The sequence below is a fragment of the Caretta caretta genome, chromosome 6 (assembly GCF_965140235.1).
Source record: "Caretta caretta isolate rCarCar2 chromosome 6, rCarCar1.hap1, whole genome shotgun sequence".
Classification (NCBI taxonomy): domain Eukaryota; kingdom Metazoa; phylum Chordata; order Testudines; family Cheloniidae; genus Caretta; species Caretta caretta.
Window position 1 is genome coordinate 36,872,634 of NC_134211.1, and position 27,652 is coordinate 36,900,285.

At 40.6% G+C, this 27,652-nt stretch overlaps 2 protein-coding genes across 15 annotated transcripts in view; one reads left to right on the forward strand and one right to left on the reverse strand.

Moving 5' to 3' along the window:
* Window positions 1–27,509, forward strand: CYB5R2 (cytochrome b5 reductase 2). Of its 3 annotated transcripts, none has more exons than XR_007357047.2 (10): window positions 1–135; window positions 1,610–1,756; window positions 3,098–3,170; window positions 4,360–4,466; window positions 7,162–7,291; window positions 10,471–10,554; window positions 11,333–11,418; window positions 12,318–12,417; window positions 13,527–13,751; window positions 26,877–27,509. XR_007357047.2 is itself a non-coding variant. In XM_048852581.2 (9 exons), the coding sequence occupies exons 1-9, from the start codon at window positions 121–123 to the stop codon at window positions 13,697–13,699; spliced, it is 915 nt and encodes a 304-aa protein (XP_048708538.2). In that variant the 5' UTR covers window positions 1–120; the 3' UTR covers window positions 13,700–13,808. The 3 variants fall into 3 exon arrangements, 1 of the variants encoding a protein (XP_048708538.2); XR_012668906.1 differs by lacking the exon at window positions 26,877–27,509 and adding an exon at window positions 14,479–15,801; XM_048852581.2 differs by lacking the exon at window positions 26,877–27,509 and having other exon boundaries at window positions 13,527–13,808.
* Window positions 23,256–27,652, reverse strand: part of PPFIBP2 (PPFIB scaffold protein 2) — a 222,714-nt gene continuing 218,317 nt past the window's right edge. For 9 of the 12 annotated variants that reach the window (XM_075129436.1, XM_048852573.2, XM_075129435.1 and 6 more), the window contains 2 exons: window positions 25,509–25,574; window positions 23,256–24,754 (listed from right to left, as the gene is read on the reverse strand). In XM_075129436.1, coding sequence (XP_074985537.1) covers window positions 24,680–24,754; window positions 25,509–25,574 — 141 coding nt within the window. In that variant the 3' untranslated portion in view covers window positions 23,256–24,679. The remainder of the gene's footprint in view (window positions 24,755–25,508; window positions 25,575–27,652) is intronic. The other 3 variants (XM_075129434.1, XM_048852577.2, XM_075129433.1) reach the window with 2 other exon arrangements.

Consider the following 27,652-nt stretch of genomic DNA (forward strand, 5'->3'; position numbering starts at 1 on the left):
CAGGAGGGGCTTGCACGGGCTGGGCGGACCGTGCCGGGGAGAGGACTCGGAGGTTGCAGCGGGAGTCGACGCGGGACCCGTCAGGCGGCGCCGGGGCCGGGAGCGCTGCCTGCCGCAGTCATGGAGCCGAGCGCGGTACGAGGGGGGCTGTGTCCGGCGGGCGGTGCAGGCTGGGCTCCGTGGCACCCGCTCCCCGCCCCTCTGCAGCCTGGGGCGGGGCGGGGCGGTTTGAGAAACTCCTGGGAGCGCCGTTAGCGCCAAGAGCATGGGGGGCGGGGCAGTGATGGAGGCTGGGCTGAGAGGGGGGTGCGCGCTTGGTGTGTTTGCGGCTTGTGCGGCACCCGCAGGGTCGCAACATTTCCGAGGCCCCAGATCCTCGCAGCTCCGGGGGAGCTGCCCAGCCCCCCCACGTCCGTCCGAAGTCTGTGGCCATAATATTAACGTGCCCTGGGCCACTTTATCTGTGTCTCTTCGAGGCTGGTGCATTTGATGCAGTTAAAACAGTGACTCTGAGTCAAGGCTGGTTTCAGAGTAGCAGCCGTGTTAGTCTGTATTCGCAAAAAGGAAAGGAGGACTTGTGGCACCTTAGAGACTAACCAATTTATTTGAGCATGAGCTTTCAGCCGATGAAGGGAGCTACAATGTAGCTCACGAAAGCTTATGCTCAAATATATGCCATCATGTGCCAGCAATGCCCCTCTGCCATGTACATTGGTCAAACTGGACAGTCTCTACGTAAAAGGATAAATGGACACAAATCAGATGTCAAGAATTATAACATTCATAAACCAGTCGGAGAACACTTCAATCTCTCTGGTCACGCAATCACAGGCATGAAGGTCGCTATCTTAAAACAAAAAAACTTCAAATCCAGACTCCAGCGAGAAACTGCTGAATTGGAATTCATTTGCAAATTGGATACTATTAATTTAGGCTTAAATAGAGACTGGGAGTGGCTAAGTCATTATGCAAGGTAGCCTGTTTCCTCTGTTTTTTTCCTACCCCCCCCCCCCCCAGATGTTCTGGTTTAACTTGGATTTAAACTTGGAGAGTGGTCATTTTAGATGAGCTATTACCAGCAGGAGAGTGAGTTTGTGTGTGTATGGGGGTGGGGGGATGTGAGAAAACCTGGATTTATGCAGGAAATAGCCCGACTTGATTATGTAAAGAGTTGTCACTTTGGATGGGCTAGCACCAGCAGGAGAGTGAATTTGTGGGGGAGGGGGGGGTGGAGGGTGAGAAAACCTGGATTTGTGCTGGAAATGGCCCACCTGATGATCACTTTAGATAAGCTATTACCAGCAGGACAGTGGGGTGAGAGGAGGTATTGTTTCATATTCTCTGTGTATATATAAAGTCTGCTGCAGTTTCCACGGTATACATCTGATGAAGTGAGCTGTAGCTCATGAAAGCTCATGCTCAAATAAATTGGTTAGTCTCTAAGGTGCCACAAGTACTCCTTTTCTTTTTGCGAATACAGACTAACACGGCTGTTACTCAGAAACCTGTCAAATAAATGTGTTAGTCTCTAACGTGCCACAAGTCCTCCTTTCCTTTCTGAGTCAAGGCTGTGTCTGATGTCATGTGCCATTTGTTTTTGTTTTTGTAGGACCTGGCCTTGCTGATTGCTGTGGTTGTCATTGCCCTGTCAGCCTTGCTGTTAGTTTTCAAGGCTAGGAGATCCCAGAGGAAGAGTGATCCCATTACATTACAGGAGCCACACACTAAGTATCCGTTGCCATTGATAAAGAAAGAGGTGACCAAACCCATTCAGTTCGTTTAGAATCCTGCCAAACTGCTCTGTGAAGATCACTTAGATTGTGCAGCCTACACTTTCTCAGGGAGGAAGCATGAATGACCAAAACAGGACTGGAGTTAGATCTGTGCTCTTACCCTGGCTCTGAAACTGGTTCATTGTGTGATCTTGAGCAGTTCAATAAGTCTTTTTTTTTTTTTTTTGGTCTGTGCCCATATCTACAAAATGAAGACCCATAATGCTAAGTTATTTCTCAGGAGTGTTGTGAAGTTCGCGTAGTCAGAGATGGACCCAAACACAGATCCACTCATCTCTGAAACTAAGAGTGGAGATTTTAAAATTTGAACTTGGATCCAAAGAGTTTCCCTGGTAATAATGGGCTAGCTCAGAACTCTGATATAAACATCCCTGAACTTTGGGATTTCCAATTATGAGTGCTGTGGTTTGAAGGTATGTCTCTAATTAATGTTTGTAAAATGTTTTGAGGTTCTTGGATAGAAGGTTAAAAAAGATTAATATTATTTTTTAATATTAAACAACCCCTTTAAAGTATCTCCATGTGTGTTCCAGTACAATTTTATCATCACCTTTGGTAATAAACTTTTTATATGGCATCTGGATCTTGTATCCTCCCTGTTCCTTGAGTGGGTTTACTTAGGACAGTAAGTGTTCTCTGTCATTAAGTATTTAATGCTTTTGGGGAACATCTCATTTTCATAGCTGCTGCTGGAAATGTCTTGGAATATTTTTTCTAGATGTTGCATAAATTTGGTTCCTAAAATGTAATGCATAAATTAGTGTTTACTAGTTACCCCTTCAAAAGAATAAATAATTGGATTAGTTTCTTTGAATGCACAGTTCCTAATCCAGAGGCATATCTTCCTTTTAATACACTTAGAATTTGCATTGGTGGGAAGTAGGAGTTATAGCCTTCCTTAATGTAATGTGTGCCTCTACATAAGGCATGCCAGTTTTGTCATAAATCAGGAAACATCAAAGGTACAATGAGCATGTATATTGATTAGAGAAAACCTAAAGATTTTTGTTGTAAGGCTGCAATTGTCACAATGTCCTTAATCAGGAAAAATTGCCTTCCTCTTGGCTTCTGAGAAGGGGAGAGGACTTCAAGAGTTAGTCCTTTATAAGCAGGCTTAGAAAAAGATGAACTGTTAAGATTTCACTGTCAAACCTGTTTCTGTTTTGCTGTTTGGATTTTGGCTTATACTTTAATGAACAGTAGTTTCACCAAAGCACATTGTGCTGTTTTCCAAATTCCGAGTGCTACTGTACTGTCTTGTTGAAACCACACTTATTATTCTCCATCTCTTTGCTTTCTGTCAGGAGATCAGCCACGATACCAGGAAATTCAGGTTTGGGCTTCCGTCGTCGGATCATGTATTAGGGCTACCTATAGGTAAATACTGAAACTCTTTCCTGTGATTATTTTTTTTGGGTAAATTTAGGATTTTTCCCTGATCATCATCATCTTCTTCTTCTTTTTTTTTTTTAAGCATAGTGAATTTGGTGCTCAGGAAGATGGGGTATTAAAAACTCCATTTAGAGGCAGCCATGGTGCTGGATTGTTGGACAAGCTCCCTCTCTTGTATAATACCATGCTACAAAAACCATAGATTAGCACCGACAAACAGGAGAAGGAACAGAGGCTGTGTGGATACCTATTAGGTTGGGAGCAGCAGCAAAAGCCAAATTACTATGCTTTCATTTTTTTTCATAAATCCCAAATATAGGTGTGAATAGGTTGACTCTTGTATGAACTGAGCCCTTCCCAAATATACAAGTGTAGTAGAAAGTCCTACAACTGTAGGTTATATGTGAAGACACAGGTAGAGCCTGCAGCATCTTGTTCTAACCATGGGCCCAGCCACTTGACCAGAGAAAAGGAGATGTGATAGTAGGAATAGTTTGATAAAATTGTATCTGGCTGACTGGCTACTGACTGGCTGTCTAAACTGCAACAAAGCAGAAATCTTCTGTCCAGTAGAAATAGTGACTATTATATTAGTTTTTCAATAACAGGGATCTGGAATTATAGATTTATACATGGTATTGCTTTATTGGCATGCATTGGGAAGAGCCACAATGGGCAAAGTGTTTTTTCAATATCTGAGGTGGTCCTGGAAGAAATGGGTTAGAGGCAGTGTAGTGGTAATGTCCAAGGTACGCAAAACAAAAGAACAAAATAGCCATCATGACATAGTTCAGCAATTTATTTCATGGTTGTAAAAAGAATTTATACTATTGCTGTTCTCATCACATATATGGGGTGTGTGTGTATTTTGCATGGTGTTATGATAACCATGGATTATGTAAATATACATATTGAAGGATATAGCATATATTCTCAACAATAGCATTTGATTAGACTTAGACTTCAATGTAGTGAAGAATGATTCTAGGGTTGTATGACTAGATGATGATGCAACTTCTGTATCCCAACAGGATGTGCCTATCATGGTTAGCTTCTAATGCTTTTATTGGAGTTATTGTATATGTTTAGATTCTTTATTTCCCACTCCATTCTTTTTGTTTTCTCTTTTCTCAGTCCTGAAAGAGATAATTAGATTGTAACTCTTTCTCCCTAGGCCAGCATGTTTACCTCTCTTCCAAAATCAATGGTAATCTTGTCATCCGGGCCTACACTCCAGTTTCCAGTGATGAAGTAAAAGGTTATGTTGACTTAATTATAAAGGTAAATATTAGCTGCCTTCATGGAGACAGATAATTTAATCTAACTGGACATGTTTACTATCCAAGTGTAGAAGGCGATGCTTGCCTTAGGAAGGAGAGGATTGGATTTAAGTGACATTTAAAGTGATGCTGTCAAACACTGTAGTTTATGCCCCAAATTTGACCTTTCTTAATATACGGTGATGTGATGGCAAAAGTCCTCCAGGTTAGTATTTATTTTAAAGTGTATTTAGTGATCCTGGAAGGTGCTGGATATTAGATGTAGAGAGTGAAGCCTATTTTCCTATTGAATAGGTACAGCGGGGGACACTGCAAATTTCTCCCTACAGCTCCTACCAATGCCTGACATTTGAGAGGGATGTATTTTTGGTGCCTCATTCTTTAGGGATGAGAGGATGATTGTTACAAGGCTGCCAATTGTGATACCAGTTTTTATGATGTGATACCTGGCTGTTAGGAATTTGAAACACCAGCTTATTTCACAATGTCCTTTAAATGATATAAATCTCGCTAGTAAATCTGCCATCACAACCCTGAGAGGGAGAAGAAAACAATAGTCACTATTTCAGCACAGTATCCAATAAAATGGAGTCAGGAGCTCTTCCCTGTTACTTCTTCAGCAATGATTAACTAAGGACTCTGATACTTGGTAACTAAGGACTGTTCTTCCTAAAACTATGCTGCTGCCATTGATAGGGTTTACATGGAAGTAGAAAATAAGTGACAAGAGGTGCTTGCTAACTTCATCTTCACTAGAGAAATTCCACCACATCTCTCTAAGCTTTGGAAGTTGTTCAAATGAAATTATTATTTGGAGAATGCCATAAGTTCAGAGTGCTCTATAAAATGCATAGAAAGACAAAGGACCTGGTGGAGCTCTCATACTGGGATAAATTAAAGTCAGTAGTTACACTAGTGTAAAATCCATGTGAAATCAGAATCAGGTGAAGGTTGCCTTCTCCAAGAGCTCAGATGGATAACCAATGTAGGGCTTTAAGGCTGGGGACCTAATTAGTGAAGAGTTCATTGTTGGAGTTGGTCAGGAATTTTTCAATGAAACGTTTATCAGAAATGCTGATTAATTGAAACCAAAACTCATTGCAGGAAAAGATCAGGTTCAACAAAACTTTAGTTGGGAAAGTTTTCTCAAGACCAGGATTGAATTTTTTTGGGGGGAGGGTGGGGGGGTGTCTCTCTAGTTTTTTGTCAGAAAAAACTTTGAAAGGTCTCAGGGTAATTTTGATGCAGAACAGGAAAACTTTGGAATTTAAAAAAATTTCATGGGACAGGAAGACTGTCTTCAGCCCACCTCTATTTATTATGGGAAGGCTTCAAAAAGAGGTGGGTTTAAAGGAGACATTTGGAGGAGGAGAGGGAGCATTTGGTTGCTGAAACTGGGCTGCTCAGAGTGCAGAGGGTAGAATAAAATAAGGTTTGACACTAGGATGGGGAGAAGGAGATAAAGGGAGGTGCAGAGGAATGAAGAAGGGTTCTGAAATGAAATGAGAGCAGAGATGGAAGCCAGGAAAGTGATGTGCAGGGCCATGAGAATGGATGAGGAGCCTGAATTTAATGAAGGTGAGAGGAAGCCCTTGAGAGAATTCTAGGTGCAGCAGGAGTGGAAGAAGAAAGGCTAGTCGGCATCTACTCCTGGCATGAGCCCGAGGCCCTTGTTTTCCACATTGAGACTCTTGTACAGAGTTCAGCTTTAAAAATGTGCTGAAATTGATTGTTATTGGACAGGATGGGTAGAGCAGTACATGGCATTGCTTTACTCTTATCTTGTGGAGAAGTATGTTACAGTCTGCACATCTATAACCTGCTCTTTGAGAATCTGCCTTGCACGTTCCCCAAACCATCTCTGTATGCTAAAACAACCTCTGACTGTTTTCTCCTTTATTTCCTTTCTGATGCTTGCATAATTGAACAATAGACTTGAAGTTCTTTGCATACTTGGTGCCGTGTCATGAAAGAATGTTGCATTTTCTGATTCAATGTTAGAATCCTGGAAGATTTTGAGTAGGAGTGTTCATAGTTTCCTTTGCTGGAACCTTTCAAGCTAGTGTGGATTGCAGAGTGCACTGTGGTTAGGTCCCTGGACTCCTGAGTTCTTCCAATCCCCATTCTAATGCTGACTCTCTGTTTGTCTTTGGGCAAGCCGCTTTCTTCTTCAGTTTCTCCTTTGTTTCTGGGTTTCACTCTTGTTCCTGATCCCTCATGTTCCACGTGTTGTGAGGATTTGTTAGCGGTTTAACGTTTGTAAAGCGTTTTCAAGGTGAAAGGGAGAATTTAAGGTAATATTCATCACTGCACTTTATGGTGGAGCCCTTTCGAATGCTGTGAAGCGAAAAAAGGACCTCCTGCCATTTTCTGGAGGGAGATTAGCGATGGAGGTGACTTGAGGCTGGCGTTGCAGAGGTACAGGGAGATAAATGCAGTGCATAGAGTCTGCACGGACATTCCCATTAACCACACTGCCTGCTATGGATGGAAAAGCAGCAGCTGCATGAAGCAGCAATTTTCTCACTGCACTGTGGTGGTTTCCACTTACAGTGCGCAAATGAATACTGAGAGCAAGGGATTTCCTGGGTCTCATTTCAGGTGTCCAGTGTTCTATGCAAGGTGTTTTTGAGACGACACTATTGCCATCTGATAGCTAAATGGTCAAAACACTAACAGTTGCTGTGTTTCTTCAGGTCTACTACAAAAATGTCCATCCCAAATTCCCTGAAGGTGGGAAGATGTCCCAGTACTTAGACAGCATGACTGTTGGGGATACCATTGACTTCAGAGGGCCAAACGGGCTCCTTGTATACAAGGGGACAGGTATGGTGATGTTAAAATGGAGGGAGGGGGAATCTAGTTATTTTCAAAGGCAATTTAAATCTTGAGGGCTTTCCAGATTGGGACACTGCTTTCTTTTGAAATGAGCCCCAAAGTTCTCCTATGGGAGTTCTCTCCCAATGTTCTTGACTCATGCCTGTTGTAGCGTGACCATGCTGGGGAATGAGAGCATTGTACTGGTCTGAGAATGTGACTGTTCAAACACTTGCCCTCCTGTAAAGGGTATTTAAATCCACTCTATTGATACATTCATATTGTTTTGTATCACTGATAAACTTGTATTTGAAGTAGCTGAGAGTTTTTTAATCTTTGTGCGAGATGCTCAGGCTGCAAATCTTAGTGCTCCTCTGGGAAGCGCATCATTTCTGCTCTGTAACTCCCTGGCTGTAAGCCAGCTTGCCCTGTTTTAAAACAGGCTTGTCTTGGATAAGGATCTTTCTGTGTGGGAGGGATCGATGTGTTGAGGGACTCTCACATAAGATGGTTGTAAAAGAGTATAAGGGATTTTGCCCTGATCTTGATTGACTGGGAGTGTACACCTAAAACTCCCATATACTTCAGTGGCAGCTCCAGGTACTTAGCACTTGTCAGGATCAGGCCCTTTATTAGGAATAAAGTACAAATGAGTCTTATTTTTTGGATGGAATCAATAAGCCACATAAGTTACAAATACACACACTTTTCTGTTGCACTTCGATTGCTATAGACAACAGGAACTCTGTAGCATTGGTTACAAATCTGTTAATTGATTATCAGAGCATGAATTTGGTCATGAGGCTTTCTGTTTGATTCTTAGAGATATGTAGCCTCTGAATTGAGTTACAAGCTGTGTCTTATTTTTTGATTACCCCGAAGCAGCGGCATCCTCTGGTGTACAAAAGAAATTATGTAGCTCTTTTGATCCCTGCATGCTAGGGGTCAAGGTCACATGGCCTTTAGTGTCAATGCCAAGGGTTTAATTGGAGTCTTGTTAGCTATCTGGGTATTTAGAGATGAATAAATTACTGTAATAAAAAGGGTCTGATCTGACTGTGCAGGACACTAATATATTTAATTGCTGTATTCATTGCAGGGTCTCTTGGCTTAACGCTCTTGGTCTGTTAATGTTTTAGTGCAAGTCCCATGATGCAAAGGGATCATAAAGATGACTTAATTAGCCTCTTGGGTGACAGTCATTGCTATTCCCAGCTCTCAGTGTAGGGTGAGTGACCACTGTGCTCCAGCAATCCACAGCTGCAGGATGACCTTTTGGTGCAGCTAGATGCAGTTCTTCAGAGGTGCCTCAAGGTTATTCTAAATTATGCTTGTAGCTAAACTAGTCCTTGGCCAGCAGTAAGATTGGAGACTACAAGGGGGCATAAAGCCACTTTTACCATTTCCACCTTGGCCTGTGCTGAGCACAGTTTGGCTGGATCTGAAGATCTGTCCCCATGTATCAGGTTGCCAACTCCAACAATTGGACTTCCACAGCAGTTGTATCCCTTAAGAACATAAGGACAAAAAACAGCCATACTGGGTCAGACCAAAGGTCCATCTAGTCCAATATCCTTTCTTTCTCCAGTGGCCAATGCCAGGTGCTTCAGAGGGACTGAACAGAGAAGACAGTCACAGAGTGATCCATCCCCATGTTGTCCACTCGCAGCTTCTGGTGGTCAGAGGCTAGGAACACCCACATAATGGAGCTGCATCCCTGACAATTCTTGCTAATAGCCATTGATGGACCTATCCTCCATGAACTCACTTTATTCCTTTTTTGAGCTCCATTATAGTTTTGGCCTTCACCTTTGCCTATCCCCTGGCAACGAGTTCCACAGATTGACTGTGTGTTCAGTGAAGAAGTACTTCCTGATGTTTGTTTTAAACCTGCTGCCTATTAATTTTATTGGGTTACCCCTGGTTCTTGTGTCACGTGAAGGAATAAATAACACTTCCTTATTCTTTTTCTCCATACTGTTCATCATATGTGTTGTCTCTTTCCAAGCGTAAAAGTCCCAGTCTTTTTAATCTGTCCTCATATGGAAGCTGTCCCATACCCGTAATCATTTTTGTTGCCTTTCTCTATACCTTTTCCAATTCTATATATTTTTTGAGATGAGGTGACCAGAACTGCAAGCAGGATTCAAGGTGTAGGCATACCATGGATTTATATAGTGGTATTATATTTTCTGTCTTATCTATCCCTTTCACAGTGGTTCCTAACATTTGCTTTTTTGACTGCTGTTGCACATTGAGCAGATGTTTTCAGAGAACTATTCACAATAGCAACAGCTAATTTAGATCCCATCGTTTTGTATGTATAGTTGGAATTATGTTTTCCAATGTGCGTTACTTTTCATTTATCAACACTGAATTTCATCTGCCATTTTGTTGCCCAGTCACCCAGTTTTGTGAGATCCCTTTTTAACTCTTTGCAGTCTGCTTTAAACTTAACGTTGAGTAATTTTGTATTGTCAGCAAATTTTGCCACCTTGCTGTTTACCCCTTTTTCCAAATCAGTTATGAATATGTTGAATAGTACTGGTCACCGAACATATCGCTGGGGGACACCACTATTTACCTTTCTCTGTTCTGAAAACTAACCATTTATTCCCCCTTTGTTTTCTGTCTTTTGTCTTTCTTTTACCCCGTGACTGCTTACTTTGCTTAAGAGCCTTTGGTGCGAAGCCTTGTCAAAGATTTTCAAAAGTCTCAGTACACTACATACATTGGATCAACCTTGTCCTCATGTTTGTTGATCCTCTCAAAGAATTTTGATAGACTTGTGAGGCATGATTTCCCTTTACAAAAGCTGTGTTGACTCTTCTCCAACAAATTGTGTTCATCTGTGTGTCTGATAATTCTGTTCTTTGCTACAGTTTCAATCAATTTGCCAGGTACTGAAGTTAGGTTTACCGGCCTGTAATTGTCATGATTGCCTCCAGAGCCTTTTTAAAAAATTGGTGTCACATTAGCTATCCAGGAGTCATCTGGTACAGAAATTGATTTAAGTGATAGGTTACATACCACAGTTAGTAGTTCTGCAGTTTCATATTTGAGTTCCTTTGGAACTCTTGGTTGAATACCATCTGGGGTCCTGGTGACTTATTACTGTTTAATTTATAAGTTTGTTCTATTATACTTTATTAATTTAAGTACCTGTAAGTTCTGAATATTTCTTCCAGGTAACTTTGCTATCAAGCCTGACAAGAAGTCTGAAGCACAGAGAAAGTTTGTAAAGCATCTTGGGATGATAGCTGGAGGAACAGGTGAAACTGTTGCACTGAGGGCAGCAACCTCATGAGAGAGCAAATAGAGGTTTAGAGGGTTGTGATGATTATCGAGACATTTTCTGTTTAATTTATTTTGTGACTGAAGGTTCTCTCCATTACCAATTGAATCTGTTGCCTAACAGTGCTCGCATCGATACATGGATGTAATATTTCAACATTCCATTTGGTTAAAATTAACATCTATGTATTTATGTACTGAACATTGTGGATTTCCTTTCCTTTATATGAAGATACTCAGAGCAGGGACTGTTTTCTCCTATTTTTACAGTCCTTGGACAATAGGCTCCTGATTCTGATAGCAGATGTGGGGCATTGCCACAGTATTAATAATCATCATAATACAGAGAAAGAGAGATGTGGTCTGAGCTCACGCCTATGAGCCAGGAACACATGTTTTGTCCTGGCTCTTAAACTGATTCATTATGTGATCTTGGGCAAGTCACTTAACCTCTCTGAGTCTGTGTCAGCCTCTGTACAATGAGGTTATAATATTTACTTTACCTATCCTACCAGAGTGTTTATTATTTAATGTTAATAAAGCACTAGGTAAAGTGTTACTTTGCAGCTTTTTTGAGTAAAAAGAAGAAACTTTACAGCTGACATGGATCTGAAATTGGGATATTATGGGCCTGATCTTGTGGCTTCATGCAGACAATACTTCCACTGACGTCAGCTTGCCATACTGCCTGATAATGCAGCCTTCATGTGAGCTAAAAGGAAAAGCTCATCTATAATTGTCTTTTGTTTTGAATAGGAATAACTCCGATGTTGCAGCTGATCCGTCACATCACAAAGGATCCTAATGATGATACAAAGTGTTACCTCCTTTTTGCTAATCAGGTAAATATATTGGGTCATTTGTTTGCCCTCTTTTTTTACCCCAGGGACACCATTAAGAGGACTTTGAACTGGTGATACTGTTGGGATATTTAATTTGGAAAAATTACTTCCCTGAATCACAAGATTTTTCTCTTGATCTGTATTATGCATACGTACCACACAGTTATATTAAAGCATGTAGTCCTAGTCCACACACTTCACATGCAGAACTCCCTTTGATTATCAAGGCTGCTATGTGATTTGACATGGTTTATTTAAAAATGATCTATATAAGAAGTTACAAGAGATATTACAGGTTATTGCATCTGTTCTCAGACACTGTCCTGGGTTTGGTTTCTTTTGTTCTTAAACCAACAAAAAGGAAAAAATATCCCCAAGAAATCATATTAATACAACGTACAAAATGTTTGTGCATGTAAAACTGCCAGAAGCCCCGAACTCCTGAACTGAAGATTTTTGGTGAAATCCTGGCTCCATTGATTTCAGGGAGGCCAGAAGTTCACTCCCTGTTCTTAACTCTCACTGTTATACCGAGGCACTGCCATGTTTGTAATATGCAAAAAAAACCCCACTGGTGGGGAGACCAAGACAAATCAGAGTTTTAACCTTGATTCTGAATTTCCTGGCATTTGGCTGTTTAACTATTTAACACTAGTATCAGCTAGGTTGCTGTTAAATCTGATTTGTTTTTACTATTAATCTGGATTTACAGTGAAGAAAATTATAAACTACCATATGCTTAAGAAAAATTCAGTTTGTCTACTGACTGTTGATAAATGAGAAACTCTGATTCCTGCCTGCTGAAAACGAAGTAAGTGCCATGTTAGTCATGTTACTGTGTGCACTGTTATGGTCTGGTGACAAACAATTCCCCCCCCCCTTTTATTTTTTTTAAACAGACTGAAAAAGACATATTACTGAGAGCTGAGCTGGAAGAGGTAGCCAAGAATCACCCTGATCAATTTAAGGTGCAGTATACATTGGACAGACCTCCTCATGGTAAGTTACTGGTGTTCGAAGGAAGATTTTCTTCTGCCCTCTTTTCTGTATACAAGCCACAGGTTTAATCCTTCCTACTAATGGATATTGCTACAATATCCAAACATCCATTCCTATGGTATCTGAGCACTCCTAGTGAACTTACTAGTATCTGATAACCAGCAGGGAGCTGTTCTGTAAACCTTAGAAAACAGGAACTAATAATTAACTTCCATTGAATGATGCAACCATTACCTGCGGACCTTTGGATAGTGAAATGTTTGTCATGGTACTGGTAGGGTAAAGTGTCAGTTTCTTGGACTTTTCAGCAAAATACACAACTCTGCTTTGTCTAGTCTCCCTCCTCATTTCATCAGCAGAATGATGTAACCTTGGCATCGTGTCTGCTTAGTACTTGCTATGGGCACAACAGGCAAATGTACAAGTGCCGCTTACAGTAGATCAGTTTCAAATAGGGTGCAGTTGCACAATACAAAGATAAAGAATCAGTTGTGGGTTTCTATGTAGTACTGTATTGGGATGGAAAACAAAAAGCTAGAGCTCTACTGTATCTAGCTCACAAAACACACAGCCAAATGAATGGCTGGTGTAAGTGATCACAACTATGTCTACACGTAAAGCAGCCTGGGTAGAATAAGCAGTGTAGAAGATGAAGCACTGTTTAAGTGAGTAAAGACATGCCAGAACCTTAGGGTATATACCCTACACGGCTTTCTACATGCCCAAGCAGTGCCTCTCATGTCAGTATCCCACTGCTGGAGCTTTTCCCCAGGGCAGGGGAGAGGCAGCAAGGAGAGCGGCAGCTTCTCGCTGGTGGAGCCTTTCCCTGCTGTGTGTAGGTAGATGCCGCAGTGTGAAGCAGCCTGCTTATTGCGTGCCCTAGACAAGGTTGTACTTACAACAGTGGAGGATGTAGTCCAGGGTTTTGATCCTACCCTTGTCAAGTGCTTGCTTACAGTAATGTGGTATAAATGCTGAATCTATCGGGATATTTGTCTGTGTGTGTGTGTGGCTGGTGTCACGTTGAGGGGCAGGATGGGGACCTTTAGTGTGAATATATGTTTGAATTGTTGTAAGGTATTAATGGTATCCCTTGTTGTTTGTTTCAGACTGGAAGTATAGCTCTGGCTTCATTACTGCAGACATGATTAAAGCATACCTCCCTCCTCCAGACAGAGATACTCTTATTCTGATGTGTGGGCCTCCACCTATGATTCAGTTTGCGTGTCAGCCCAATCTGGAAAAACTTGGTTATCTCAAAGATAACACATTCGCTTATTAACACTGATGCAATGCAGTAATAATCCGTTGTGCTACAGCACTTTTAGAACAATGTAAGTTGATTGCAATTTTGTAGTCCTAATTAAAGGTTTTATTGAATAGTTGAGTAATTTTGTTCTGTCTCTACATTACCTTGAATGTTTTTAATCCTGAGAGCTTGAGTAATAGTCTTTAAATGTTTTCTGCTATGCATCTCCATGTCTTATTGCTTATCTGGCTAGCTATAATATGGAGAGGGTGTTAATATACAAAGTTAAAGGCCACATGACTCCAGCTACCTGAAATTGAGTTGCCCTGAAATGTTCTGACTTTATTGCTATAATGAGATAAAATTTGTATCCACAATGCAGGGGGGAAAGATCAGTTTATTTTATTAATTATATACTTGGGTATAGCACTGACATTCAGCAGCCTACAATGGTCCTAAATTCTGAACCTATTTCCTAACTTATGCAAGGTTTGTGTGATAAGACTCTACATGTAATCTATTCATTACAATGTGAATAAATTAATTTCTTTCCTATATGAAAGAGGGGATAAAGAATATTTCTTAGGAATGTGCTGCCATAAAACAGCAAAGTAGATTAAGGAATCTGGTCATGGGAAGAAATTGCAGTAGCTCACGGACAGTGAAAGTGCATGAAGAAATTCTCATACTGTTTTGTTAAAATTCTCATTTCAGAGTAAAATTTTATCTGAAATTTAATTTAGGGGATTCAATATTAACCTTCATGCTGAGTGAGTCACTGAATGCTATTCAGGTATATATTTGTTTGCCAGTGCTTAGATTTCTGCTGTACAAAGAGGATTTGATTGACAGTCACTGAAAACTGCATTGCTGCCTTAAGTTGGACTGAACTTCAATATAAGTATCTACTGTTGTTTATACGTACTTACGAAATACAGTTCTCTCCATGAAGTACATGTGCTCTGAGCAGTTTCAGAAGTTTGTCTCACCCAAAAGAAAGTGGTACTTCCACACATAAGGTACATGACTCATTCTATACACCCTTAAACTTCACTGTTTTTACTCTCTCTTCACAAACACTTTTCAGTTTGTGACTGTGCTCTGCTCTGTGTTCACCATCTCAGGGCTGGTTTGTACTGTCTTGTGCCTTAAACTTGGAAAGTGTGGGGCAGGGATCCTGTTTTTAATCTGTCTGATTGGAAATTTACCCAGTAGCACTTAATATTTTTAATCAGATGTTTGAGACTAATAAAATTTGCTCTTTGTTACCTCACTGATTAAGTCTACTCAGACCCACTATCCCAATAACAGTTATAGCAGACAGAGATCAAAATGCTTCAGGCTTGTAGGCCAGCCCTCTTAAAAGTTGTGGTGATCCCAGTGCCACTGTGGACTGAGCCCTTTAATACCATTTCGTTTTGGAGAGTCATAATCAGGGCCCTTTGTAAAATTTTCTTTGCTTAAGTTTTTGCCAAATTATTTTCAAGAATGTGTGGGGTTATGGATTCCAGGCAACCTGGGTCGCACCTCCTTTGCTGTTATCTAGGCCAGTTGTTCTCAACCAGGGGTACGCAGAGGTCTTCCAACAGGTACATCAACTAATCTAAATATTTGTTTAGTTTTAGTTCAGGCTACACGAAAAGCACTAGCAAAGTCAGTATAAACTGAAATTTTATAGAGTCAATGACTTGTTTATATTGCTCTATATACTATACCCTGAAATGTAAGTATGTATGATATTTATATTCCAACTGACTTAATTTTAGGATTGTGGTATAAATGACAAAATTAAGCAATGATTCAGTAATAGTGGTGAAATGTGGGGGAACATAAGACAAATGAGACTCCTGAAAGGTTGAGAGACACTGGGCTAGGCAGTGCAGCTCAGAACCATCTTCTTCCCTGGGAAGTGGCAAGCATATAGCTGGCTTTAACTGGTGCACTGTTCACTGCCTGCACTATGGCTTCCCTCATTCACTGGCTGCAAGCTGGACTGCAGAGGTGAAATCCTGGCCCCACTGATGTCCGTGGCAAAACTTCAATAGACTTTTCTGAGGCTAGGATTTTGTCCCAGAGGAGATTTACTTGCCAAGAGAACCTCTTAGTTCTCTCACTCTCCTTACAGTGTGTATGATAAACACCCATTTTTTCATGTTCTGTGTGTATCATACACACTGTAAGGAGAGTGATCACTTAAGATGAGCTATTACCAGCAGGAGAGTGGTTCTCCCCCCCCACTCTCCTGCTGGTAATAGCTCATCTTAAGTGATCACTCTCCTTACAGTGTGTATGATAAACACCCATTTTTTCATGTTCTGTGTGTATATAAATCTCCTCAATATATTTTCCACTGAATGCATCCGATGACGTGAGCTGTAGCTCATGAAAGCTTATGCTCAATTGGTTAGTCTCTAAGGTGCCACAAGTCCTCCTTTTCTTTTTGCGAATACAGACTAACACGGCTGCTACTCTGAAAATTGCATATTTATTCATTGTGATGATAATTTTAAAATGTTACCAAGTAATTGCTATAAGTATTATAAAGCTAAATGATAACACTTAAAGGATTCTTATTCATTCTGAGGGTGAAGTTTATAAGCTTTAAGAAATGCTTAAATATATTTTGACACTGAGCTGTTACAGAGCATTTTTCCATCTATAGATTTTTTTCTCAAAGTGGGTATGCTCATTGAATAGACAGAGAAACACAGAGGTTAACTGAAATACCCAAGCATATAGCAAGTCACTGGCAGAAATGGGAATAGAACCCAGGTATTCTGACTCCATTGGTATTCTAGCCCCATTGCCTCTCTGGGTATGGTACAAGGTACTCTTCTTAACTATTCATTTACCCCCATTTGCTCTTCAACAAACTTTAAAATTCCCCAGCTGCCCAGGCATATATAAAATGTACTATACAGAGTCAACATGGAATATAGACAAACATACAGCATTTATTTATTACAGTATGATTGCCCAAAGGTCAGTGTTTGTATTTCCTGAACTTTTCACTTTTATTTTATATATCAAATAAGATACTCTAGTATTCAAATATAAGTTAACAGAACACTTAAGTTCACAACCCAACACACTGGAACTGGATTTTTAAAAATAATACTTACAGTATGGCCTGCTTGAAACATCTTAGGGTGCAAAACTACCCTTCTCTGCTCTGTCAGTGTACACTGAGTCAACATTTGTACAAAACAAACACAGTTAATTACACATTCACAGGCAAATTCATCTAAGGTGCACAGAGTACACTAAAATGATAACCATGTGTTCAAACAGACACCAGGGAGAAATATCAAAAGTGTTCATTAAAAACCTAACTCTGATCCCTGTTAAGTGAATGGGACTTTTGAAAATGCCAGCCTCTATCATAAACAATTCTACTGGCTCCATACATTAAAGTTCATTTTGCACAATAGGCGTAGTGGAAATTAGCTGTTAATTTCTAACAGGAGAGAGATTTATACACAAACTTGTTAACTAGTCTTTAGGAGAAGTCAGTTCTATGACTGCAGTTCATGTCTCGTTTCCCCATTTGCGTCACACTTTGAAGTTTGTGCAGTAAGGGCTAGATTGGGCCATAACTTTACTCAGTGAGTAATGCCTTGCTCTTTAACTAGTCCTATGAATAAGGGTCACCCCTTACTCATTCTGAATAGCACTTAAGTGAAAACAGCCAGACTTTAAGCTCTTTTGAAAGAGGCATGTCTGGCATTGACATACCCTGAGAAATCTTTCCAAACATGGTTTAGCATCAGAACACACAAAATTAAACCTCATTGCAACCAAAAGGGATGAGATCTAACCAGTAACCCACCCTCAGAAAGTGTTTAATTCAAGCCCATTATATCTTCCAAAATCAAATATCTTTGTTTCACAACCCTGTCAAGACTGTTTTTGGAATTGCCCAGTACAAAATAGCCTACTAGTACTGTGGTAGTGAACATGTGTGTGGGGAGTCATTACTGCAGCCCTACTCCTGGGGGACGCCTGTTGAGGACCATACAGCCCTGTCAGTCTACCTGGCTGACAGCTGAAGAGAAACCTTAAGGTAGAAGGGATGGAAGGTGGCTTTGCAGGCATAACTTCTAGCTTTTACGTGCAGCAAGCAGGACTGCCAGTTACCTCCAGCTCCAAGGGCAGCTGCACTGTTTTGGTATATCTGCACTGGAGCTTGTAGGTGTAACTTCCTGTTTGAGGATACCAAGATGGGAGGGGTTGCAGTTTGGAGGACAGTATTAGAATTCAAAATGATATTGACAACCTGGAGAAATGGTCTGAAAGGCATTTATGAAATGCCGCATTTATGAAATGCCTTATTTATGAAATAAAGACAAGTGCAAATTACTACTCTTAGGAAGGAATAATCAGTTGCACAAATACAAATGGGAAAGAACTGCCTAGGAAGGAATACTGCAGAAAAGGATCTGGGGATTTAGAGTGGATCACTATGGGTCAACAATATACTACTGTTTCAAAAAAAGCAAATATTATTCTGGGATGTATTAGCTGGAGTGTCATAAACAAGACAAGAGAAGTAATTCCTTCTTCTCTACTCAGCACTGATAAGCCTCAACTGGAGTATTGTGTCCAGTTCTGGGTACTGTACTCTAGGAAAGATGTGGACAAATTGGAGAAAGTCCAGAGGAGAGCAACAAAAGCGATTAAAGGTCTAAGAAACATGACCTAAGAGGAAAAACTGAAAAAAATGGGAGAAGACTGATGAGAAACATAAGTCTTCAAATACATAAAAAGTTGTTAAAATTGTTCTCCTTACTACTGAGGACACGTCAAAAAGCAATGGGCTTAACTGAAACAAAGGAGATTTAGGTTAGACATGAGAAACTTCCTATTCTTACAGAACCTTACAGTTAGGAACAAAGTATCTGGGGAGGTTGTGGAATCTGTCTAACCTGTTCTTAAAAACCTCCAATGACAAACACCTGTCAGGGATGGTCTAGCTAATATTTAGTCCTGCCCCAGTGCAGGGGACAGGACTAGATGACTTATCAAGTTTCCTTCCTGTCTTATATTTCTGTGATTCTATATCTGACTGATAATCAGGTCTCCAGAAAAGAACTGCACCACTATGTTTATATCCTATTGGAGATCATAAAACATTCATCATTTGCTTTTCCTTAGATGTATACGCAAGGGAGAGTCACAGTCTCTTGCTATATTTCATCATTTAATATCTTTAATTTCTTTTGGAGCAGAACACTTCTGGATTTATTGCAACATATCTTGAGACGTAGCTCAAGTTTCTTTCTCAGCTATGCTAGCATGATGCCACGAAAATCTGCAGAGCGGATTTGGCCAATCTATACTAAGCAATAAGCTATACTAACACCAGCTCTGCAGCCCTACCTAGCATTTCCTAACTAGTGACCTTTGCATGTTATGTTGGCTGTAGTTTGCTAGAGTTATATTAGGGTAGTGCTTTACATTAAGCACCTATAGGAGACTGGAATGAAGAGAGAACAGTTAAGGGAAAAGTATAACCGCAGGTACTCTCTTAAAAAAACAAGTATCAGTCTGGATCTGTAAAAGCAGCAAAGAGTCCTGTGGCACCTTATAGACTAATAGATGTATTGGAGCATAAGCTTTTGTGGGTAAATACCCACTTCGTCAGATGCATGTAGTGGAAATTTCCAGAGGCAGGTATAAATATGCAAGCAAGAATCAGGCTAGGGATAATGAGGTTAGTTCAATCAGGGAGGATGAGGCCCTCTTCTAGCAGTTGAGGTGTGAACACCAAGGGAGGAGAAACTGCTTTTGTAGTTGGCTAGCCAGTCACAGTCTTTGTTTAAGCCTGAGCTGATGGTGCCAAATTTGCAAATGAACTGAAGCTCTGCAGTTTCTCTTTGAAGTCTGATCCTGAAGTTTTTTTGCTGCAGGATGGCTACCTTTAAATCTGCTAGTGTGTGTCTAGGGAGATTGAAGTGTTCTCCTACAGGTTTTTGTATATTGCCATTCCTAATATCTGATTTGTGTCCATTTATCCTTTTACGTAGGGACTGTCCAGTTTGGCCAATGTACATAGCAGAGGGGCATTGCTGGCACATGATGGCCTATTATATTGGTGGTCGTGCAGGTGAATGAACCGGTGATGGTGTGGCTGATCTGGTTAGGTCCTGTGATGGTGTCGCTGGTGTAGATATGTGGGCAAGTTGGCATCGAGGTTTGTTGCATGGATTGGTTCCTGAGTTACTATGGTGCAGTGTGTCACTGCTGGTGAGAATATGCTTCAGGTTGGTGGGTTGTCTGTGGGCGAGGACTGGCCTGCCTCCCAAGGCCTGTGAAAGTGAGGGATCGTTATCCAGGATGGGTTGTAGATCACTGATGATGCGTTGGAGAGGTTTTAACTGAGGACTGTATGTGATGGCCAGTGGAGTTCTGTTGGTTTCTTTATTGGGCTTGTCTCGCAGCAGGAGGCTTCTGGGTACACATCGGGCTCTGTTGATCTGTTTCCTTATTTCCTCATGCGGGTATCGTAGTTTTGAGAATGCGTGGTGAAGATCTTGTTGGTGTTGGTCTCTGTCTGAGGGGTTGGAGCAAATGCGGTTGTACCTCAGCACTTGGCTGTAGACAATGGATCGTGTGGTGTGTCTGGGATGGAAGCTGGAGGCATGAAGGTAGGCATAGCAGTCGGTGGGTTTTCGGTATAGGGTGGTGTTAACGTGACCGTCGCTTATTTGCACCGGGGTGTCTAGGAAGTGGACCTCCCGTGTAGATTGGTCCAGGCTGAGGTTGATGGTGGGGTGGAAGCTGTTGAAATCGTAGTGGAATTCTTCCAAGGTTTCCTTCCCATGGGTCCAGATGATGAAGATGTCATCAGTGTAACGTAGGTAGAGAAGGGGCGTGAGTGGATGAGAGCGTTGTTCCAGGTCAGCCATAAAAATGTTGGCATATTGTGGGGCCATGCGGGTTCCCATAGCGGTGCCACTGGTCTGGAGGAATATATTGTCACCAAATCTGAAATTATTGTCCGTGAGGATAAAGTCACAGAGTTCAGCAACCAGTTGTGCTGTGGCATCATCAGGGATACTGTTCCTGACAGCTTGTATTCTATCTTGGGATGTTTGTGTAGAGAGCCTCTACATCCATGGGGGCTAGGATGGTGTTTTCTGGAAGATCACCAATGCATTGTAGTTTTCTCAGGAAATCAGTGGTGTCACGGAGATAGGTGGGAGTGCTGGTGGCGTACGGTCCGAGTAGAGAGTCCACATATCCAGACTTCAGTGAGAGGGCCAATGCCTGAGATGATACAGCGTCCAGGATTTCCAGGTTTGTGGATCTTGGTTAGTAGATACCCTTAGAGTCCCGACCGGGGTTATTTTATGTTGATTTGTTCCTGTGTTAGTGTAGGGAGTGTCCTGAGTAGATTGTGCAGTTTTTTAGTGTATTCCTCAATGGGATCTGAGGAAAGTGGCCTGTAGAATTTGGTATTGGAGAGTTATCTGGCAGCCTCCTTTTGGTAGTCAGACCTGTTCATGATGACAACAGCACCTCCTTTATCAGCTTCTTCAAGTATAATGTCAGGGTTGTTTCTGAGGCTGTGGATGGCATTGCATTCTGCATGACTTAGGTTATGAGGCAAGTGATGTTTTTCCACAATTTCTGCCTGTGCACGTTGGCGGAAGCATTCTATGTATAGGTCCAGACTGTCATTTTGACCCTCAGGAGTCCATGGGAGGGTATCTGTGTATCAGTGCGCTGTTCCGTGTTATCTTGAAAGTATTCTTTGAGTCGGAGATGGCGAAAGTAGGCTTCCAGATCACCGCAGAACTGTAGCATGTTTGTGGGGCGGGTGGGGCAAAAGGAGAGTCCCCGAGATAGGACACACTCTTCTGCTGGGCCGAGTGTGTAGCTGGATAGATTGACGATATTGCTGGGTGAGTTAGGGATACCACTGTTGTGGCCCCATGTGGCAGCTTACAGTTCTTTTTCCTTTGTAGAGAGGTCTACAGGACTTGGGAGGCAGGCCAGTCCTTGCCCACAGACAACCCGCCAACCTGAAGCATATTCTCACCAGTAATGACACATCACACCACAGTACCTCTAACTCAGGAACCAATCCATGCAACAAACTTCAATGCCAACTCTGTCCACATATCTACACCAGCGACACCATCACCGGTTCATTCACCTGCACGTCCACCAATATAATATGCCATCATGTGCCAGCAGTGCCCCTGTCATAAATATAAAGGGAAGGGTAAACCCCTTTAAAATCCCTCCTGGCCAGAGAAAAAAATCCTCTCACCTGTAAAGGGTTAAGAAGCTAAAGGTAACCTCGTTGGCACCTGACCAAAATGACCAATGAGGAGACAAGATACTTTCAAAAGCTGGGAGGAGGGAGAGAAACAAAGGATCTGTCTGTCTGTCTGTATGCTGCTTTGCCGGGGATAGACCAGGAATGGAGTCTTAGAACTTTTAGTAAGTAATCTAACTAGGTATGCGTTAGATTATGATTTCTTTAAATGGCTGAGAAAAGAATTGTGCTGAATAGAATAACTATTTCTGTCTGTGTATCTTTTTATAACTTAAGGTTTTGTCTAGAGGGGTTCTCTATGTTTTGAATCTAATTACCCTGTAAGGTATCTACCATCCTGATGTTACAGGGGGGATTTCTTTACTTCTGTTTACTTCTATCTCTATTAAAAGTCTTCTTGTAAGAAACTGAATGCTTTTTCATTGTTCTGATCCAAGGGTTTGGGTATGTGGTCACCTATGTAAATTGGTGAGGCTTTTTATCCAACATTCCCCAGGAAAGGGGGGGTGCAAGTGCTGGGAGGATTGTTCATTGTTCTTAAGATCCAAGGGTCTGGGTCTGTAGTCACCTAGGCAAATTGGTGAGGCTTTTTACCAAACCTTGTCCAGGAAGTGGGGTGCAAGGTTTTGGGAAATATTTTGGGGGGAAAGACGTTTCCAAACAGCTCTTCCCCAGTAACCAGTATTGGTTTGGTGGTGGTAGCAGCCAATCCAAGGACAAAGGGTGGAATATTTTGTACCTTGGGGAAGTTTTGACCTAAGCTGGTAAAGATAAGCTTAGGATGTTTTTCATGCAGGTCCCCACATCTGTACCCTAGAGTTCAGAGTGGGGAAGGAATCTTGACAGCCCCTTTGCTATGTACATCGGCCAAACTGGACAGTGCCTCCGTAAAAGGATAAATGGACACAAATCAGATATTAGGAATGGCAATATATAAAAACCTGTAGGAGAACACTTCAACCTCCCTGGACACACGATTGCAGATTTAAAGGTAGCCATCCTGCAGCAAAAAAACTTCAGGATCAGACTTCAAAGAGAAACTGCGGAGCTTCAGTTCATTTGCAAATTTGGCACCATCAGCTCAGGCTTAAACAAAGACTGTGACTGGCTAGCCAACTACAAAAGCAGTTTCTCCTCCCTTGGTGTTTACACCTCAACTGCTAGAAGAGGGCCTCATCCTCCCTGATTGAACTAACCTCGTTATCCCTAGCCTGATTCTTGCTTGCATATTTATACCTGCCTCTGGAAATTTCCACTACATGCATCCGACAAGGTGGGTATTCACTCATGAAAGCGTATGCTCCAATAAATCTGTTAGTCTATAAGGTGCCACAGGACTCTTTGCATGAGAAACTTGTTTTTTTAAAAGCGGCAAACATTACAACTTGTTTCTAACCACATCTCAGTCATGCCAGTATGTGGAATCCATATATATTTATATAGCTTATAGTATGCTGAATGCAATTCAGGGAGTAAAGGACTTGGAGTCTATCACTTCCTCCTGGTTTTCCAACCATCTGTGCTAAGTTTCACACTACATGTTAAACTGTGCTTTGTAGCTCCTCTAGTCATTTTGACTCAAAATTCAGCGGAGCTTACTGAAATGTTCCAATTGTACAAGGAACTTTCATCTATGTACTGGGCTAAAACTTTTATTGCACTCACCTTGAGGTATCTGTAGCGAGGGTGGTATGCACCATTTTGGTAGTTTAAATGTGCATTTTAAGTTAAATGAATTTTCTGCCTGTTCCCAGACCACAAACACACACAGTACTTGTTTATGTGTTAAGTCATGCGTTAAGAGAGTCATTTTCTAAGAAAAGCCAACTTTTGGGTCCCTCAATTTCCTTTGCAGTCTCAAACTGAAGATGGGATTTCCTGCTGTAAGCAAATTTCTCATTGTAGAGAGAGCAGAGTAAGGATCAGCATGCTCTCTGCTGGCCTGTTTAAGAACACACCCACCTGCTAGGGCTTCATGAGGGGTGAAAGGTGATCTGTCCTTTCTCTTCATCCCAATAGTATAATCAGGATAGAAAAAGCAGAGACAAGGAGAGGTACAGAAGCAGAGGAAGAGTGAATGAGGGATGAAGTCCCTTCTTCCTCTTTAGGGAGTCTCAAAATCTTAAAGCCAATCCTATCTCTATACCAGACTGCAGTTTTTTTAGCAATGGTTCAGTAAACAACTGTCTGCACCAGGGTCTGTCAGATCCCAAGATAGCATCTGCTGCACCATGAATCATATAGCATGATAGAAAGTCACTGGAATTGTCAAAGTATCATCCTCGCCACTATCATTTAATATGAAGAGGACCCTTATTCTGTGACAGAGGCATATTCTGCTTATGTTATTGCTACATTGCAAGTTAATTATAAAAGTACAAAATTATAAAACAGATAATTTAGCAGGTAACAGTGCATAAATCCACTGTATAAAAGTAGTCATAAATCTGTAAAGAAATCTTCTACTAGTCTTAATCATTTTCCAATTTTACCCTCTCTGGATGATGAGAAATATTTTGCATAGTTTTTCTTAATACCCATGTAAAAATACCCAACACAGAACACAGTGGTTTTTTTAACCTGTAAGGTGTTGCTGCATCATAATCATACACATTTTATACTTCTTAGTGGCAGAAAAGCCTAAGCTATTTTCTGCATATAGCACCCAGCTTTCATCAGCCAGTTCTCTGGATACATGTGAGGTATAACAGTGTTCTTGGTCATGGTCATCGTCTCCAGTCTTCAAAGGTAGGTGTTAAAAATCTGCTGTCATTCAGCGTTTCATCTTGGCTTAGCATATCCTGAAAGTAAACAGTATATAGACCAGTAAGAAGTATGTTCAGTTAGATGTGTATAGCAATGGCAAAGCAATCCAACTGTAATTAGATCTGATTCATGACAGCAGGAATTTACTGTCTTGATGTAGCTTATTTGATGATATAAATATTTCAGGCATTATAGGCCACCTGATTATATGTAACATAGTGGGATGATCCGCATCAGTGAGTCTCACAGGTGCGTGACATAGTGGATAAAAATACTTTCATGTTACATGACCATCCATTTTGCTTTCCAGTGAATGAGTTAATCTACTTAAAGCAGCTGCACCAATGCAGCCATTAATTTTACACGTTATGCGATTCTATATGTTAGATACAGAATCAAATCAATCAAATCAAATAAGCAAATCAAATAAATCAAATCAAATAATCAATTGCTAATTTATTTACTTTTCAATTTTTCAATTGTTTTTTATCAGGTATAGACACTAATTTACTGTGGGCAAAACTCACCCATTTTCAGAGGGTGAGCAGAATAAGTGGAGACTATGCACCACTTAAGTTCAACTTTGGCCATCCACTATGAATAGAGGACTGACAACTTATTTAAAAATAAAGATTTTCTGAAGTATGGATATGTAAGTAGGCTGTAAATAAGGAGTCTATAACATGAACACTGGAACACTTCCTCTAGAGGACTGCTGGTCCTTTAACTTTCACTGCATTCTAGCAGGATAAGTTTGTGACTTTACAGCAAGTATAAATTGGTACATACCGTGAGGTTGCTTATGCCTTGAGAGAGCACCCCTATTTGCATTACTGTTCCTTCTGAATGTTCCATCTGTAAAATCAGTCAGTAACTAGATCAAATCAGACAGTAACTACAATTTTATCCAGACTCTACATGCATCTTTTGGAGGAGATTCTGCCTTGAGAAAAACAAAATCTCACCATGATGAATTACTACACTTTGAAATGTGCTAAAAATGAGTTCTCAAAGTTATACGGAAATAAATATACATATTGTACATAACACCTCACACATCAAAAGAAAAAAAATACTCTTATGCCAGCATAATGCAGTGAAAATGCAGTGATGATAGGAAGATCAATTTCTGATGAGAACAAGGCATTCTTTAATCCTTCAGTACAAATATTACACACGCTAGCGAATTTAAGAATTCATCCGTTTGCTCTCATGAATTATAGTGCCGTGTGTTGCAGTAATATTTTCTAGAAGTCAAAAGCATTCAAGATGCATTCAATAACGCATGTGGTGCATTCCTACTAGGCAGGTAATACAAGTACTCTTATTGATCTTAAAAAAGGATATAAATTGTTTGAGCCCATCAGGTGGCCTAAAATGTAAAGGGGGTTCAGTCGTGGTTCATTTAAAGTATGAATTTCTCACTGTACAAATGTGTAAATATATTGTGTTCACTTCCAGGTCATTTTTTTAGCTGGAAGATGGACTGTCATTAAATTTTTTTAATATTCAAAATATTTTGTAACAGTTGTATTTAGTCATTTAAAATGGGGTCCAGAATGGTGGAATATTAAAGTTAAATCAAATCCATACTGCTTCAGTAAACTCTATCTACTGGAGCACGGGCAGCAGTTGTTTACAAAATATTGGAGTTATTTTCAGTTTTTCAATTGTTTTTTTAATTAGATATACACACTAATTTACTGTGGGCAAAAGTTACCCCGTTCAGACGGTGAGCAGAATCAGTGGAGACTATGCACCACTTAGATGCTGCATTTACCTTGTAACTGGACATTTCCTTTCAGTAAACATGTCGAGCATCAAACTACAGTACATTCACGACAGATACTGACAGCGCTCAACTCTGTTGGGATTTGGTCCTCTCATTTCTTTAACATAGTATTGTTAATCTTATTTAACACTAACACAGGAGCCACTATATGTGAAATATATCACCCTTTTATTGCTAAAACACATGCTAAAACATTTTTGTTAACGGGGTCCTCTAAATAACACAGCACAGACTTATACCAGAAAAGACAGTGGTTAGGTAATGAGCACAAATGATGTGTTAGATGCAGTAAACCATGCAAATGAAAAATGAATTATCAGTCATATCAATTTTGTGATCATTCTCTTATCTGGTTTCTCACTTAGGAGAATTATTTAATCTGGCTTCTCTCGGGGACAGTCTGAGCTAATGCAAGTTGTCATAGCTCTACGGAAGTCACTGGAGCGATGATAATTTACACCAGCAGAGGATCTGCCCCTATCTGGCTCTCGTGCACTACAGAAGCTCTCACAACGTCCAACAGCTCCCTTTTTCAGGGTTTGAAGTACTTTACACAGACTTTGTCAGGAAGGAGGCTGGATAGAGTTTTTATGGAAACCTACTGTTTGTGTGTGATGTGTAAACTAAATTCCATTACAGAGAGAAAGTGATCACTACATATGTAACAAAATGGAAGTATTCTTTTATTGTCTAATTGATAATGTTCATGTGTTTATATGCTTAAGCATAATTATTTCATAAAGTATGTAATACATTTACATGGTGCAAATGATGCACTCTTCAGTTTAACGTCTTAAAATATACAATCCAGTTGTACTTACGAGAATAAAATACAAATTGATACCTCTGTACAAACTGATCTGAATAAGATTTTATTACATTACAAACCACTTATAAAGATAAAATTTCTCTGTGCAGTACTCATGGATTATGTAATTAAAAGTACAAAAAAAATTTGGTGTTTCTGCTATAACCCCAAATTTAACAGTCCAATACATTAACCTTCTTAGTGTAAAGGTTTGATGTACCTGAAAAAGGGCTTGAAGATAGATGGGTTTACGCTTACAAAGATAAAAATATAATTCATCTGACATTCTCAGTATAAAACTCTTCAAAAGCATCCACAGCCCATACGTACGTT